General features: G+C 35.5%; 1 protein-coding gene across 1 annotated transcript in view; it reads left to right on the top strand.

The window, feature by feature from the left end:
• Positions 1-16,851, top strand: part of LOC110104178 (putative vacuolar protein sorting-associated protein 13A) — a 92,256-nt gene that overhangs the window by 16,596 nt on the left and 58,809 nt on the right. The window contains exons 5-10 of the mRNA XM_028691902.1: positions 2,027-2,121; positions 2,217-2,334; positions 2,547-2,648; positions 2,720-2,908; positions 2,987-3,147; positions 8,713-8,883. Coding sequence (XP_028547735.1) covers positions 2,027-2,121; positions 2,217-2,334; positions 2,547-2,648; positions 2,720-2,908; positions 2,987-3,147; positions 8,713-8,883 — 836 coding nt within the window. The remainder of the gene's footprint in view (positions 1-2,026; positions 2,122-2,216; positions 2,335-2,546; positions 2,649-2,719; positions 2,909-2,986; positions 3,148-8,712; positions 8,884-16,851) is intronic.

Here is a 16,851-nt window from a genome sequence, read left to right as displayed (position 1 = left end):
GGCTTTACTTCTAGCCCCTTGACATTTGATCTTCTCCTTTTCCTGCCAATTCTGCTCACAGAGATTTTTCTAATTACCTTATTGGTGGATCTTTAGCCGGGCCAATGTTATCTTCCATATTGTCTTCATTGTGCTCTATTCCCACTATCTTTCTTGCCCCATCGTTTCTAGGTTTTCCAGCATTAATCATATAGCACATGAATATTGGTCATTAATAAGAGTACATGTTTTAGATATCTTGGATCTATTGTTCAGAGTGATGGTGAAATAGATGAGGATATTATCAGCAGAATTCAAGTTGGATGGTTGAAGTGGAGGAATGCATCAGGCTTGTTGTGTGATGGAAAAGTACCCCTCAAACTCAAGGGAAAATCCTATAAGATGGTGGTGATGCCTGCAATGCTTTATGGTGCCGAATGTTGGCCATTAAAAGAGAAGCATAATACTAAGTTAAGTGTGGCAGAGATGAGGATGCTCAGGTGGATGAGTGGCTTTACCCTTAGAGATAGGATACAAAATGAGCATATACGTGAAAAGGTTGGAGTAGCTCCAGTAGAAGATAATATTAGAGAGAGTCACCTTAGATGGTTTTGACACATAAAACGGCGGCCTTCTCATGACCCGGTTAGGAGAGTAGATGTATTATATTTGACTATATTAAGAAAGGTAGAGGCAGACCTAAAAAGACTTGGTTAGAAAATATTAGGAATGACCTTTCTTTATTAGATTTAAACGAGAATTTGACTTTTAATAGGACACAATGGAGAAAAAGGATTCATGTACTCGACCCCAAGTAGTAGGATAAAGGCTTGATGTTGGTGTTGTTGTATTTAGACATCTCAACTTGACAATATGTTCTTGTTATTAATGTCTATTAATAATAAAAATATTGGATGAGGGTTTGCTTATGCTAAGCTCTAGCATTTTAAATTTAGATTGGAAAATTTACCACATACAACACAATTTTATGCTAAATGAACCCCCTTAGAGTCTAAAGGTTTTCATTTGAGTAGATCTAAAGCCAAGTACATGTAATATAATTTTAGTAGTAATAGATCTAGTGGGGGAATTGTGATTTTGGGCGATTAAGTCATTAATAAGAGTATGGATTTTAGATATCTCAAAGTCTATTAGTAGAATTCAAGTTGGATGGTTGAAGTTGAGGAATGTATCGGGCCTGTTGTGTGATATAAAAGTACCCCTCCAACTTAAGAAAAAATTCTATAGGATTGTGGTGAGACTTGCAATGCTTTATGATGCAGAATGTTGGCCATTAAAAGAGAAGCATAAAATTAAGTGTTGTAGAGATGAGGATGCTAAGGCGGATGAATGGCTTCACTCTTGTAGACAGAATGCGAAACGAGTGTATATTTGAAAAGGTTGGAGTAGTTCCAGTGGCAGATAATATTAGAGAGAGTCGACTTAGATGATTTGATCACATAAAACGTCGGCCTTCTGATGATTGATTTGGAGAGTAGATGTATTAAATTTGGCCTATGTTAAGAAAGGTAGAGTTAGACCTAAAAACAATATTATAAATTATCTTTTTTTATTAGATTTAAATGAGAAATTGACTCACACAATGGAGAAAAGGGATTCATGTAGCCGACCCTATGTAGTGGGATAAAGGCTTGGTGTTGTTATTGTATGGACCCCCTCTTTCCACCCCTCTGCCCCATCATCTCTTCCTCCCTCCCATGGCTATGCTGTGAAAACATCCATTATGATGTCACTTTCAGAAAGGTAAGAATTCTTTTATTTGCAGTACCATTATGTTTTACCTAAAGTGTGCTTATATTCTATTATCTCTTTAGTTACTTTTGAAGGCTAAATGTTTCTTTCTTCATTTTTTTTTTAATGTCGTTCATACTGAAGAATGATTTATAATTATTATTAAAATAGGAGTATTTTGTTGCATCTTATTATTTAGAAAGAAATTAGAATGTCTTTCATATTTTATAGTATTTGTGCAACATTTGTCTCATTTTAATCGTGTTTGCTTAACTGGCATGTTTTACCATCAAAGAATACATCATGGCTGGGTTCGGTAATCAGTACTATAATTGGAAATCTGAAGCTCTCCATAACCAATATTCATGTTAGATATGAAGACCTGGAAAGGTTGCGATCTATTTTTTGTTTTGTATTGATTTATATACCCACACATACAAATTTGTTTCTGGGTTCTTAGAAGTTCTTACTGCAAATCTTCACAGCAATCCTGGCCACCCATTCGCAGCTGGCTTGACGCTATCTAGGCTTTCAGCAGTGACGGTCGATGAATCAGGGAAGGAAACTTTTGCTACTGGTGGGGCTCTGGAGCACATTCAGAAGGTATGTTGTGTCTTTTGTTATAGAACTTACAAAATTCTCTGATTGCTGCTTTTTAATTACTTTGTTTCCATGATTCTTTCTATGTTCTGAGATATTTTGGTATTATCCAAATTTGCTTCCCAAATCACTCTCCAGATGCTGAAGGCTTACTTTTTATGTGTCTTAGAAAAATGTGTTAGGGACATTAACATTAAGCATTTACTCTTTTGCAGTCTGTGCAACTTGATCGCCTAGCTTTTTATTTTGACTCTGATATTTCTCCTTGGCATATTGAAAAATCGTGGGAAGATTTACTTCCTTCAGAATGGAGTCAGGTATTGTTTTCATGTTAAGTGAATTTCATTTTTCCGAGTTTATGGATAATGTATTGGATCTTAATGTGTAGATATTTGAGCTAGGAGTTGGCAAAGCTCAATCATTTAGTGATGATCCAAGAGAGCATGATTACATTTTACAACCAGTGACGGGAAATGCGAAGTACACAAAGCTGAGAATAGATGAATCAAAAACTTCCGGACAAGCATTACAGCAGGCAGTCATTAATCTAGATGATGTTACATTATGCTTATCCAAGGTGCATTTCAAATAACTCTTGAGTTTTCTTTCCATTAATGCAGATTGATTTTTGATCATTCCTGGGTAAACTTTGTAGGATGGATTCAGAGACATTCTGAAGCTTGCTGATAACTTTGCAGCTTTTAATCAGCGGTTAAAATATGCTCATTATCGTCCACAAGTTCCTGTAAAATCTGACCCTAGAGCATGGTGGACTTATGCTTACAAAGTGGTAACTGATGAAATGAAGAAGGCGAGGTAACCATCCTCTTCTATGTTTTTGGCTTACAGTGCGAAACTTCCCGCTTCAGATGATGAAATTTAATCATGATTATATTTCAGGATGTTGGATCCCATTTTCTTCATTTTCTCTTGGATGCTTTGTATTATGCATTAAAATCTTACATGGCAACGTAAAATTTTTTGTCCATTTGTTTTGATTCTCATGTTAATGTAATATATACATGCAGAGATCATCTTTTAGAAGGCGCTCTTTATTTCATTTTTTTCTTTTACTGTAAAGTGATTTAGCTTGTTTGAACTTATGGAAACGGCAATCAACATTCAACTCTTCCATGATTCTGAATGCTTTAAGGCTTTCAGTGAATTGAATGGATTACGTTTTTAAAAAAAATTACCTGCTATCCTTGTTAAATATTTGTATATGCGCATTTAGAAGCCATGTATCTTTCTCATCAACTGTTTTTTGGGGACAAGTGTTATTTGTTACTGAAGTGCTGGTTATACCTTTGAAGCATATGGCATTTCTCAAAGTGTTTTGAACTTGAAATTTATCAGCAAGAACCGGTTTCTTTTCGCCATTTGCTATTGGAACATGTCAAGTTCCAAACTTTGTTGTAACCTTTTTGCAATATTTTGAAACGAAAACATTGTAGCATTGCTGTTGGTATAAGATTTCTTCCGCAGTCCAGATCTGTTATTTTGTAAGGAGGTTTATGAAGTTGGATGGTATGAGAAACAAGATGAAGTATGCGCAGTTCTTAATCCTTAATTTGTAATATCATAATCAGCATCATCATGAGCTTTATCTTAACTATTTGAGTTGGCTTTATGAATCCTCATCCAACCATTTCAATTGGGTGCTGCATAAAGTGTTAACTCTATTTTGCACAAAAATTTAACTTTTAACCATTATTAAGTTTGGTCAATGCCTATTGGTTCTTAATCTTTTCACATTGCTTTTATCTACCTATATTGCCGATGCATCTTCTACCCTCTATTTTGCATGCTAAGCAACCTAAGTTTTTAAATACTAATTGTATCTTCTATGTGTGCTCCCCTCCCTCTATGCATCCTTTTTTTTAATGAAAAACTTGGGATTAATCTTTCTCATTAGGAACAAGAAAACAATTTAGGAAGAAGTTACAAGGTGAAAAAAAGGCAAAAATTAACAGTGGATATAAGCACCTCACCAGATTTGAACTTTCCAAAAAAAGAACCGGGTTTGAGAAAAGAGATAAGAAATGATCCAATCATTGATCTAATGTCAAGTGATAGCTTCAAATACGTCACTCTTTCAGATCACGAGATCAGAGTCATAAATGCAGCCATAAACTTGAAGATAATCCTGAGATTAGAGCCATAAATATAACCATAAATTTGAAGATGAGCTTTATCATCTGCCACCTCTTTGAAGGATGGCATGGAGATGAGATCAGCTGGTTTATGATAGGAAACACTCGCAGATCTTTAAATATTTCCTATCAATCCTCAAAAAACAGCAAGAAATTTCCACAAATCCAATGGACAATCAGAGAAAAACAGGAATTTTATTGTAAGAACACAAACTAACGAAAGAAAATAGCAAGATACAGTTGATCCTCAATTTGAGAGGAGGATCAATCTCTCCCAACTCTCTACATGCCGCTAGAGCCCAGAAATCTAAACCTAAAAGATCTCAAATTTCAGCCAAATTCAAGATGCCCTAACCCTAGGAAAACTAGCTATTTAATGCATACAGTTCAAGGGAAATCTCTAAACAGTCCCTACATTCAAATTTTCCTCCTAACTGCCTCAAACATCCTTCTAAAATGGCTCCGTCAAACCCGGGCGGTCGGCTCCTACTTATAGGAAGTGGAAAACCTCTGCCGGTTTCGCCGGTAAGCCGGTCCTGTATGGACCGGTCTAACAATATTCCCCTCCCAAAAACCCACATTGTCCGCAAGTTGGAAAGACAACACCCTCCTTCATTTCTTCTTCATCACAAACGATAAGGACTTGAAGAGTTTGGTCCTTATACCTATGACCCGGCATATACCTCTTGTCACATCTAAAACAGAGCCCCTTCACCCTTTTCTCCTGTAATTCTGTTTCTATGAGCTTCTTGAAGTTGTCCCCAGATCTTTACTCCCACAATCTTCTCCTTCGAAGTCTCCTGAAGAGTATTTGATGTATGCTCTTTGGGTCCCATAAAGGTGGTGGTCCTCCTGTTCGGACCTTCTGAGCTGCTGCCTCCCATCACTCTCTCTAGATGCCTCTGATCCTCCACCAATTGAGCTAGCTCCACAACCTCTCTCAAATCACGAGGCCTCATTACTCTAACTACTACCTAGATCTCTGGTGTTAGTCCCTTCATGAAATTTCCCTCTAGCACTGTCTCAGAAAGGCGATCCAGTCGGCTAGCAAGGTACTTGAATATCTCATGGTACTCCGTTACTGAACCCTCCCGTGTCAAGGTGAAGAACTGCTCATAGAATTCTCCTCCTCTGCCAGTTCAAAAACATTATACCAAACAATCCTTGAACTCCTCCAACTCCGAATGGCTCGCCTCATGTCCCGCCATTGATACCATGCCAATGCCTTCCCTTCTAAGCACAGTCCTGACGCTGTCAATTTCTCCTCCTTTGTTAACCCGTTGACTACAAAGTATCAATCCGCTTTGTAGATCCACTAATGTGCGTCGTCATCCTCAAAGATGGGCATCTTCAGCTTTCTCACCTTCGGGTCACCTCCGTTCCCGAATCCTCCATAGTGATGCAAGCAAAAATTTGGGAAGGGCCCCAATTTTTGCAAGCAAAAGACTAAGACTTCCTACATAAAAGAAATACAGAAAATGCTAAAGAAACACACCAAATTCTCAAAAAGACACTTTTTTAATATAAAAATGACATTTACAACTTTGACTTACAAACGATATATAAACAAACATAAAAATAAAAACCTAAACTTGTTCTGCCTTGAGAAGAAGATACAGGTGAGGTGGATACTTGCGGGAAGAAGAATGAGGTTAGAAGCCAAGACGAAACATATGAGAAGCTCGCAAGCATTCCGAAGAAGAAGAGAAGAGAGAAATGGAACAAGCTCGCAAGCTTTTCCAACAAAACCCTTTAGGTTTTCTATTTCAAAAATCACATTATAACACACATTTTTTTTATTCCAAAACATCTACTTTTTATAGACCAAAAGAGGGCAGCTAAACAGCCCCTTAAAGCATTAATTGAACCTATTAGATTTAGGGAAATAAAAGGCCAACAGCCACCAAACAGCAGTTCCCATTTGGTACAAGAAACAGAGAAGAGAAAGTCATGGGAAACCAAGCAGGCAGCCACGGGAAACCAAGCAGGCAACCACGGGAAACCAAACCATCAAGGGAACCGATGAGCCAGCACAGAGAACAAAGGGCCAAGGCACGGGAAAACCAGCCAACACAGGAAACAAAGGGGCAAGACATGGGAAAACCAGCCAACACGCAAGGCACGGGAAAACCAACAAGCACAGGAAACCGAGAAGACAAAGGGGAGGAGAAGAGCAAGGATCACCTCATTGTGTGCTACCAACTGAGCACATAAATGAAGTAAACTTCAGCTCATAATGAGCTATCCATCAGCTCAAACATTAATGAGCTAAAATTAAGTAGATTTTCTAATAAATTAGCTCAAAACCAAGTAGCCAAAGGCCCAAACCGAGAGCACAAGTAGCCCAAGGGTAAAAAAAAAATTCTCATATTATTTTGACCCCCCCTGCATGCATCACATAGCCTCCCATTCCTCAAAGAGGAGGTGCCCAGGTGGCCACCAATCGTCATGCTCTTCCCTTCGACGCTCATACCCAAGTTCTTCCCCAAAATCCCCTATTCTTTTTTCAAAATCAGCACCCCGATGATCGAAATCATCCCCTCTCCTCATCTCTTCCCTAGAAAGTGGTTCTAGAGGAGGCAGTCCGTCTTCTCCCTCCAGGATCTCCACTTCTGGATTTTTCCTTTCCCTAAACGTGTTATAGTTCCCACCTCTTCCATGGCCGCCGGTAGTTTACTTTGCTTCCGATATCACTGATTTGGGTTTGGCTTCTAGCAATTTCTTCAATATTTCTTCCACCATGGCGAACTTTCCCTCCATTCTTTCATTGACAGATGCGATCAGATTTTGAAAATAAGTAATCTTCTCCTCAAAATCTGCTTTGAGTTGCACAAGTTCTCCCTCCAAAACTTCTACTTTCCTTCCGGCCATTGGTTCCCCTTAGATCGATGTGCTTTTATACCAATTTGATAGGAAACACTTGTAGATCTCAAGTATTTTCTATCAATCCTCGAAAAATAGCAAGAAATTTCCACAAATCCACAGATAATCAAAGAAAAATAGGAATTTTATTGCAAGAACACAAACTAACGGAAGAAAATAGCAAGATACAGTTGATCCTCAATTCGAGAGGACGATCAATCTCTCCCAAATCTCTAGACGCCGCTAGAGCTCTAAAACCTAAACATAAGAGATCTCAAATTTCAGTTAAATTCAAGACGCCCTAACCCTAGGAAAACCAGCTATTTAATCCATACAATTCAAAATGAAATCTCTAAACAGTCTCTACATTCAAATTTCCCTCTTTAACTCCCTAAAAAATCCTTCCAAAAGAGCTTCGTCAAACCTGGGCGGTCGGCTCCTGCGTACAGGAGGCGGAAAACCTTTGCCTGTTTCGCCCGACCGGTCTGACAGTTTACAGGATGACTAAGGACAAGAGATCAATCTATGCCTGATGACAACCAAACCAAGAGACACCATTTCCACAAATGCATCTTGGGCCTTGGCAATACCCAAAAAATTGAAACATTGAATTGTGAAATCTTGTAACTGAATGGTTGAGGATTCTGGAAGGCTGTACATGAGGCTTGAAAGAAGAACCAACAACACTGCATAAGAATGATTGGGATTAGATTTAAGTGAGGGACTCACCTAAAAGAAGGCTAACCAGCATCTCTTACAGCTTATTATAATCAATTTTTGGCTAGTCTTACAATTTGCACCCCCAGAAACAGAAGAAAAAAGATAAGCAACTAGGGGCCTAGAAATTAAAATTTATTGTTTGGCTCGGCAAAGAAGTAATTTATACAGTTTGTGATCTATATCAATATTATTTCTTGTTTTAAGTAAACTAATGCATTAATACTAGCGATTGATTCTTCTTTATCTTCTTGGCGGATATCTCTGCATGCTCATTAATCATAATATTACAACATGCTTCCTTTATCCTTTGTACTTGGTTGATTGTGTTGTTAACATGTGATGTTTATTCTCATCATTATTCTATGATTTTATGTAAAACGAATTCTCTATTACCAATTTCCTTGTAGATGATATACCTATACTTTCTTATTTTGCGTGATGCTACAAATATGTAGAGTTTATACTTGTCAATCAAGAATTGGGTAATTTGGATTGGCTTCTTTATTTGTATATAGGAGTTTCCTGCATTGTGTATCAAATTAATTGTATGAAGAAATGCGTGCTAGTCAAAACATATAAAAGCCAATTTTCCTTAAAAAAATATTAGCTCTCTTCCTCGATATAACATTCCACTAATATGGTGCAGTGGGAAACTCTCTTGGGAGGACGTTTTGCGATATGCAAGTATCCGCAAGAGATATTTGTCCCTATATGCTTCTCTCTTAAAGTCAGATTTAACCCGCTTGGTAGTGGATGACAATGAAGAGATTGACAAATTAGATCGTGAGCTTGACATTGATGTCATTCTACAGTGGAGGTAAATTGTTCTATCCTATGCAAAGCTTCAGAATAATTACCCATCTTGCTTGAAAACTAATTCTGATACTCAATTCTCTGAGTGTTTCTTTCAGTGATCTTTTGGCTTGAAAATTCATAATTAGCAATCTTCTGTTTGTAAATAGAATCTTTTAAGATGCTCCATATGTCAATTTGCAGAAAGATGCGCTTATCTTCAGTTTGGTCAATCTTACGCTTTCTTTTGCTGTAATGATAATGCCCCTTTTTTGGTATTGCTCACCTAGGCATGGTGTTGTGTTACAGTTTTCCAAATAAGTAAACTGGACTGTTCGATGTTATTTTCTTCTTCACAGGTTGGGTAGATGAATCCTCTCTCTCTCTCTCTCTCTCTCTCTCTCTCTCTCTCTCTTTGAAGGAATCCAATCCCAGTCTCCCATCTTGAGATAAGGAGCCACACCTCTGGGACAAATCCAGCGGAGGTTACCAAATCCTAGCTCTGATAGTTAGGCCTTTTTGAATTGAATATATATATATATATATAAGCCACCCATTTATTTTTTTTAAATCTTATAATATTGATAATGATTCAGCTTCAAATAGAGTTAATGTTAGCACAAGATTTGCTCAATTCATTTTTGACGGATCCTATTTAAACTTTAAAAAATCAATTAATAAACTATTACATGATGTTAATAATATGGTAAATTTAAAAGAATTATATAATAAATGTTATCTTCACATAAAAAGTTCTTTGTTTCTATAAGCTAAAGATAAAGATAAAAATATAAATATATATAGATTATATTAAGGGCCTACTTAGACAACTTTCTTACTGATTTAGGCTTCGTTTATGATAGCTTTCTTATTACTTCTTAAAGCAATTTCCTAATAAAAAATTAAAAATTTTATACTAAGAAACTACTTTAAGAAGCAATAAGAAAACCGACCCAAACAAAGTCTTACTTTTTAGACGGCAACCATAATTTTTTGTTAGCTGCTAATTTATCAAAACTTTTAAGAAAATTTTATGCTAGAAAATTATTATTTCCAACAATTATCATGAAAGTTACATTTTTATAAGTTATTTAATCTTTTAAATCATAGTAAGCTTAATTAAAATCATACTTAATTCAGCTTAATACGGTATAAATTCTATAGACAGGATTGGCTTCTGAGGGCACATTGTGGGCAAGACATTGCATTTGATGCAAAAAAGTTAACTGGCATGCTGAATGGTTGCAAGATATCTCTTGATGTCAGACACATTAATGTATTTTTCAATGCCTATTAAGATTTCCAAGTTTAGAGTATTTGACCCTTATGAAAATTGGAGTTGGTTGCAGTTCCATTCCAATTTACTTCACCCTTCGTTCATTTATACGCTAGGCTAAGTTATCTCCACCATCACCCTCATCAACTATGACAAGGAGGTTTTTATTAGGACTTTGATAAGCATAATGGCAAAGCAACATACACTTGGAACATGGTCATTGCTACTATCCTTAAAATCATAAATACAATAGAACTTTTCCATGGTATCCTTATTAGGTTCCATCCCTTGAGAAAATATGTGCTTTAGTATACTGTGTGCACGTGTCAACAAGACTCTGTTCCCTTGGTTTAGGCAGTAACTTTACTAGTTTTTGATGTCTAAAACTGCATGAACTCCAAAACAAGTTTGAATGACTTCTCCATAGGATGCACAAGGATGGGTAACATTTCCATTTGTTCTCCTAAGTTAATGAGAATTCTAGATATGGCCTACTTGTGTTATCTACAAATGAAATTGAATAATAAAGTTATCAAATCAATTCAGCTTGTTGGAGATGTACATATTGTGATGGTGAAAGTTTGAAAACTTATCCCATATATGATTTTGATGTTGGGATGTACGTCTTGGAAATTTCTTTCGTAGTGAGTTACCTTTCTATGATGGGAAAATGGGCATTAGCTTGTCCTCAAACTTCATTTTGGAAAACTTATCCTGATGACTAGTTGAAATGTAGTTACACTCAGAATTATGGTTAATTTATAATTGACAATTTGCTATGTAGCTACGGATATGGCGACACGGATACGACACGATACAGATGCGGGACACGTCAATTTTTAAAAATACAGGATACTGGTACGACGCTGACACAACATTATAATTTATAAATCATACATAAAAATTAAGAACACAATCAAAGCATAATATTTAAAATTACAAAAAAAAAAAAATGACAACAACATCATTTGTAGCCTTGTAGCTTATAATATCAAAATATAAGTAAGCATTAAATGTCTAGTACAACAACAAAAGCATAAACATAAATTATCTAGCACATGAAGTTTCAACTATTCAATAGGAATGATATAATTATCTTCTTCACTGGTTTGTCTTTGAACTTCTATATATATATATATATATTTTAACTTCTATATCATCTTCAATAAATATCATAGCTTCTAATTCAGGCTCATCAAGTGAAAGATTAGTAATTTTTAATATTTTCATATCATCAATAGACTCAAATCCATCTTGGAAATGAGAGAATCTTGCTCGCAACCGCGGAAGTAAATACGACACGTTTTTTTTTTCCGGATTTCTTTTGGTTTTTCAACGGTCACGCGTATTGATACGCATGTCCTTTTGAAATTAAATAGTATTTTAATTGGATGCGGCTTTGGCGTATCCGACACGTATCAGTGGAGTATCAGAGGCGTATCTGTGTATCGGATACAACACGCCTTCATAAATAGGTGTATCGGTGCAACATAGACAATTTGAAAAAGTCATTCAGATTTAATTTATCATCAAAAGAAGGCGCCTCAAGCTACGCCTCTTTCATTATGTTATCATCCATCTATTTTTCAAGTATCTTGAAGGCGCAACATAATAATGATAGTGGCTAAAAATTACAAGATATGATTACAAGCTTGCCAACTAGGTATCAATAATGATATGCCCTTATCATATAGTGCCAACCATACATATACATAAGAATGAGAATCCACTATGAATTTGCATGTTTTTTAATTCATACCTACTTGAATCCGAGGAGCTTGAATGTATTTGTAATCAAGATCATCTTTATAGTTGTCATATTTTATTCGAAGTGATCGAGGTGTCACAATGTAGTTTGGATCCACCTAGTTCAAATCTTCATGAGCATGACAAATTCTCCATGTAAGCAACTTTTTTTTGAATGCTAATTATGTGCAGCTTAAAAGGATTCCAAATAACTTTTAATATGCGTGATTTTCCCATTTATGAAATATTGTTGGGGGCTTATTACTTAGGGGCTTATTACATATTCAATGGCTCGTAAGTTCTCACGTGGCTTAGGTATTGAAAAAATTGTGATAGGATTTCTACTTTGAGTGGCCAAAGATAATATTTTCTTTATGTTCTCTTAATTAGGAATTAGTTGTTTACTTTTTTTTAGTTATTAATTTCATGATAGTTAACATGCAATAATCCCTCAAAGAAAGTTTGATTTTTTGATTGGCACGCTCTTTCTAAAATAATCCTTCAAGTTTGTACAAACCTGAGTATGATGAGTTGAATGAAAGTTACTTGTAACTTATATTTTTGGCTTTGTAGTGTTTACGTATTTGTTTTGAGGGTTAAATACAAAGCAATTCATCAATTTAAAAGTTTTGAGGATTCAACCTCTTCAACTTAGAGAGGATTCATTATATTTGTATTTGTCTTTAAATTTTTTTCTTTCAAATTTTCGTCTAGTCCACAATTTAGCTAATTACTTTGCATCAGTATGTCAACCTTAGAAAAATTTTCGTTCGAGTAGATGTAAAAATGATTACTTGGAGTATAATTTTGGTAGTAATAGATCTAATTGGAGGATTGTGATTTTGGGCGATCAAGTCATTAATAAGAGTACACATTTTAGATATCTTAGTTCTATTGTTCAAAGTGATGGGGATTTATTAGTAGAATTCAAGTTGGATGGTTGAATTGGAGGAATGCATTAGGCCTGTTGTGTAATAGAATCCCTCAAACTTAAGGAAAAATTATATTAGATGGAGATCAAACCTATAATGCTTTATGGCACAAAATGTTGGCCATTAAAAGAGAAGCACAAAATTAAGTGAGGTGTTGTAGAGATGAGGATGCTCTGGTGGATGAGTGGCTTCACTCTTGGAGACATAATGGAAACAAGTATATACGTTAAAAAGTTGGAGTAGCTCTAGTGACATATAAGATTAGAGAGAGGCACCTTAGATGATTTAATTAAGCAAAACGTCGGCTTTCCGATGTCTCGGTTAGGAGAGCAGATGTATTGAATTTGGCCTATATTAAGAAAGGTAGAGGTTTAGCTAAAAAGACTTGGTTTGAAAATAATAGAAATGACATTTTTTATTAGATTTATATGAGAATTTGTCTCTTAATAAGACACAATGGAGAGAAAAGATTCATGTAGCTGACCCATGCAGTGGGATAAAGGCTTGATATTGTTGTAGACCTTTGCATCTATATGATATTGTAGCACTTAGCCTCATTGTTTAAAATTGTGCAATATGAGGCTGGCCTTGAGGCCCGCCTCATCGCAATTCCAGTGAAAAAGCCTCGAGGCTTACGTCTCGAGCTTTTCTTATGAGGCTTACGCCTCAGCTTGGCTGAGGCCCGCTTTGAGGCGCGCCTCACCTTATTAGCGTGAGGCGTATGCCTCAACCGATTTATATATTTTTTAATTAAAACATATCTAAATCCTAAACTAAAGCCCCTTACAAATTATTTTCATGTTGTTGTGTTCTTGTTATAGTTGAATTTCAATTCTCTGTCATGCAATTTATCATTTGTCACTTTACGTCTTATGCAATTTTTTGTTTCATATATATATGCCAATTTGTTACTTCATAATCCAATAGAAAGTTAATATGTCATTCTTTAACATATTATTTGAGTATTATATAAAAAATTAATTTTAACATTTATTTTCATTTTACGCAATTTTTAGATTTGAGGCTTACGCCTCAAAACACCTTGAGGGTTATGCCTCATCTCACAAAAGAAAAATGCCTCAATACCTAACTACGCAATTTTAAACATTGCTTAGCCTTGCTTTTAAAAAAATCTATATCAAGCTTGACCAATATGATAGTTTGGGTTGTTGACAACATTTCTTCACTTGTATAAGATACCTTAAATTGTCTATTATTGATATATAAATTATTTCTGTATTACAAATTGGACTATCCTGTTAGCTATGTTTCATATAGCATTTGTACTTGTGTTTGTATTGTCTTATCAACATGAATATTTATGCGGTAGAAGTTGAGTATGAAAGGCACTGTGACCATGTGTGACAAATATGAAAGGCGCTCTAAACATGTGGGATAAATTTAACATATGTTAGAAATATAGAAATTAAGATGATTATTAGTGAAGTGAAATGTAAAAATTTTGTTTATATATGTAATCCAATAATGGTTAAGTTAAATAAAATATTTGTCAACTGTGACCAATGATTTAAATTAAACCAACTTATAAATTTTGGTTAAGGAACTTGCGTTCCTTTCTTGTCCAATGAACTCTATAGAGAATCCATTGCATAGGAGACTCTCACCTTCTCCAGAAAACTAGAGCAGTTGATGAATCTTTTGTAAGAAATCAAGCCATTAAATAGTATTATCAATTTAATTGAATTTTCTAGGCGTAATATGTAATTATATAGTAGGGTACATGAATTATAACATCTACTTTTGTGAATGTATTCATTGTTAAATTAAGACACAATTGCAACTCTTTTAATCAGGGACTGTAGATGGAGTTGTTCGTAAACTGCATCTTTTCTCTAGAAGTAATGCCAGTCGTTTTTTTTCTTGGTCTTCATAAGCAATTCTTTTAGACTTTAGATTGAATAGAATCAGTTGGCATCTTTTCTATGGAAGCAACTTTGCAGAACTCTATCTAGTATTGTGAATTGACTTGCTTGTAGTTGGCTAGTTTTGTGAATTGGCATTGCTTCAATTTGAAGCTCATTTCAAACTACAATTAGTCGTTGAATTAAAATGATGCTCATTAGTCGTAGATTAGTAGACCTATATTTTTTTCTAGAATAACTTAGCAGACCTCTATCTAGTTTTGCGAATTGGCATTGCTTTTAGTTGAAGCTCTTTTTGAACTACAATTAGTCGTAGAATTACTATGAAGCTTATTAATCTAACACTCATTAACCATGATTGAGATCAACTTTAGCAGAACGCCCACCACTATGTTGATAAGAAGAGAAAGAGGGTCCCTTTGTAGCATTTAAATTGTTGCCAAGTTCCATGTTTGATAACCAATTATTAAAATCTAGCTCATCTCATTCTGCCACAATGCCTGTTGCAGTGTCCTAGTTGTCGCCATATTGCGTGCTTTGTGCCCTGTCAATTCAGTTCATCTTTTCGGATTTGTCGCTTGCTTATTTGACTTTGGTGCCCTGCCGCACACAGTTGCACATGCCTTTACACATGCATTCGTTGCTATTAATGATCCCTCTTAAGCTGCCTTGCATTTTAATGACGCACTCTTTCCCTCTTACCAACGATTGCTTTCCTCTCTGGGAAATTTTGTTTCCTATTCTAGATCCATGCTGCTTTTATCCTCACCTATTCTATATCCATGCTGCTTTTATCATCACCTCTTTTAAGCTTCTCTTGCCAGCTCTCCATCGCATTGATCCCTCCTTGAATGTTCTAGTAAGAATGGGGCTTCTTCCATTTTTGCCTCCGTCTCTTGTGTTGATGGTTTTTACTATTTTGGAGGCTCCCACTATCATTTCTTCAAATACTGCCATTCTTGTTATCGTTCTTTTGCTTATATGATGGATGAATCATTGGGTTTAGAATTGCGTGCTTCCCATTTTGCCCTTTTTTCTTTATTACTTAATCAAGGCTGCATTCCTTGCAATATTAACCAACCATCTTCCTTTCTAGGAAATCATGAGCTTATCTTCTCCATGGAGGAAATCTCTTAGCTTGTTACGCCACTCTTTATATATTTTAGGCAAACTTGCATTGGCCAATCCAACTTGGATGCTATTTTTAAATTATTGTTTGAACTACGCTTGATGGGTAACTATTCTATGTAATTAATTGATTCTCTTCACATTATTATAAGAGTTTTTTTAGTTGCAAACTATATATAACTTTTCTCTATACATACGTACTATGTTAAAGGCTTTTTAATGTGTATGCTTAAGTGTGGTTTCCTCATTTCTGATATGTTTCCTCATTTCGGATATGTTCGTGAAACCACCAATTCACCCCTATATTAGTTGTTTTTCCTCAACTTCGATTGCATTTCAATCAATCTTTTTTATACTCTTGAGTTACCTTTGGTAAGCATTTACAAGTGGATGCTGCTACTGCTCGTCTTTAGAGAATTAGACAAATGAGAGCTAAGCTTGGCCTTTCCACGGTAAATGTCATTGAGTATATTCGTAAAAATATGGGTACATAGTGTTTGGAATAATTTAATTTATAAATCGTTAGCTTCTTCCTAACTCCTAAGTCAAATGAGAGTTCAATCAAGAAAAGAAGGGCTGTCAGCCAGGTAGACCTTAAAGAAATCAATCTTGAATGAAGGCTTGTTAAATTTGTCAAAAAGGAAAAATTCAGAAAAATCTGGTGTGATATCTTTTGAGTTGGACAAATTATAGTTACCTGACTTAATGTGCTGAATAAAGTAGCATTTTCTGTGCCAGCTAGCAATTATATAAAATTAGGAAGTATTGTTATCCATGTCTAGGTACCCATGCAACCTTAGACCTTTGGTGACAATAGATTTCCTTCTCTTCAAACTACTTTGAAAGCCATTTTTGGCCAAGGATCCCTTGAATCTTGGTGAGTGCAAGAACCAATTCAACCTTCTCTTTGATAGAGTTATGTTTAAAATCATATTGGTCTTTTATTCTGTAGAGATTATATGATGATGATACTTTTCTCAAAGTTTATCTTCTAATGAGTTTAAGCTTCTTGATTATGTAGTTGACCT

Source organism: Dendrobium catenatum, unplaced genomic scaffold, assembly GCF_001605985.2.
Source record: "Dendrobium catenatum unplaced genomic scaffold, ASM160598v2 original_scaffold_86101, whole genome shotgun sequence".
In the NCBI taxonomy this organism is placed as follows: Eukaryota; Viridiplantae; Streptophyta; class Magnoliopsida; order Asparagales; family Orchidaceae; genus Dendrobium; species Dendrobium catenatum.
Note: the sequence above shows the minus strand (reverse complement) of the source record. Positions and strands in the feature narration are given on the sequence as shown.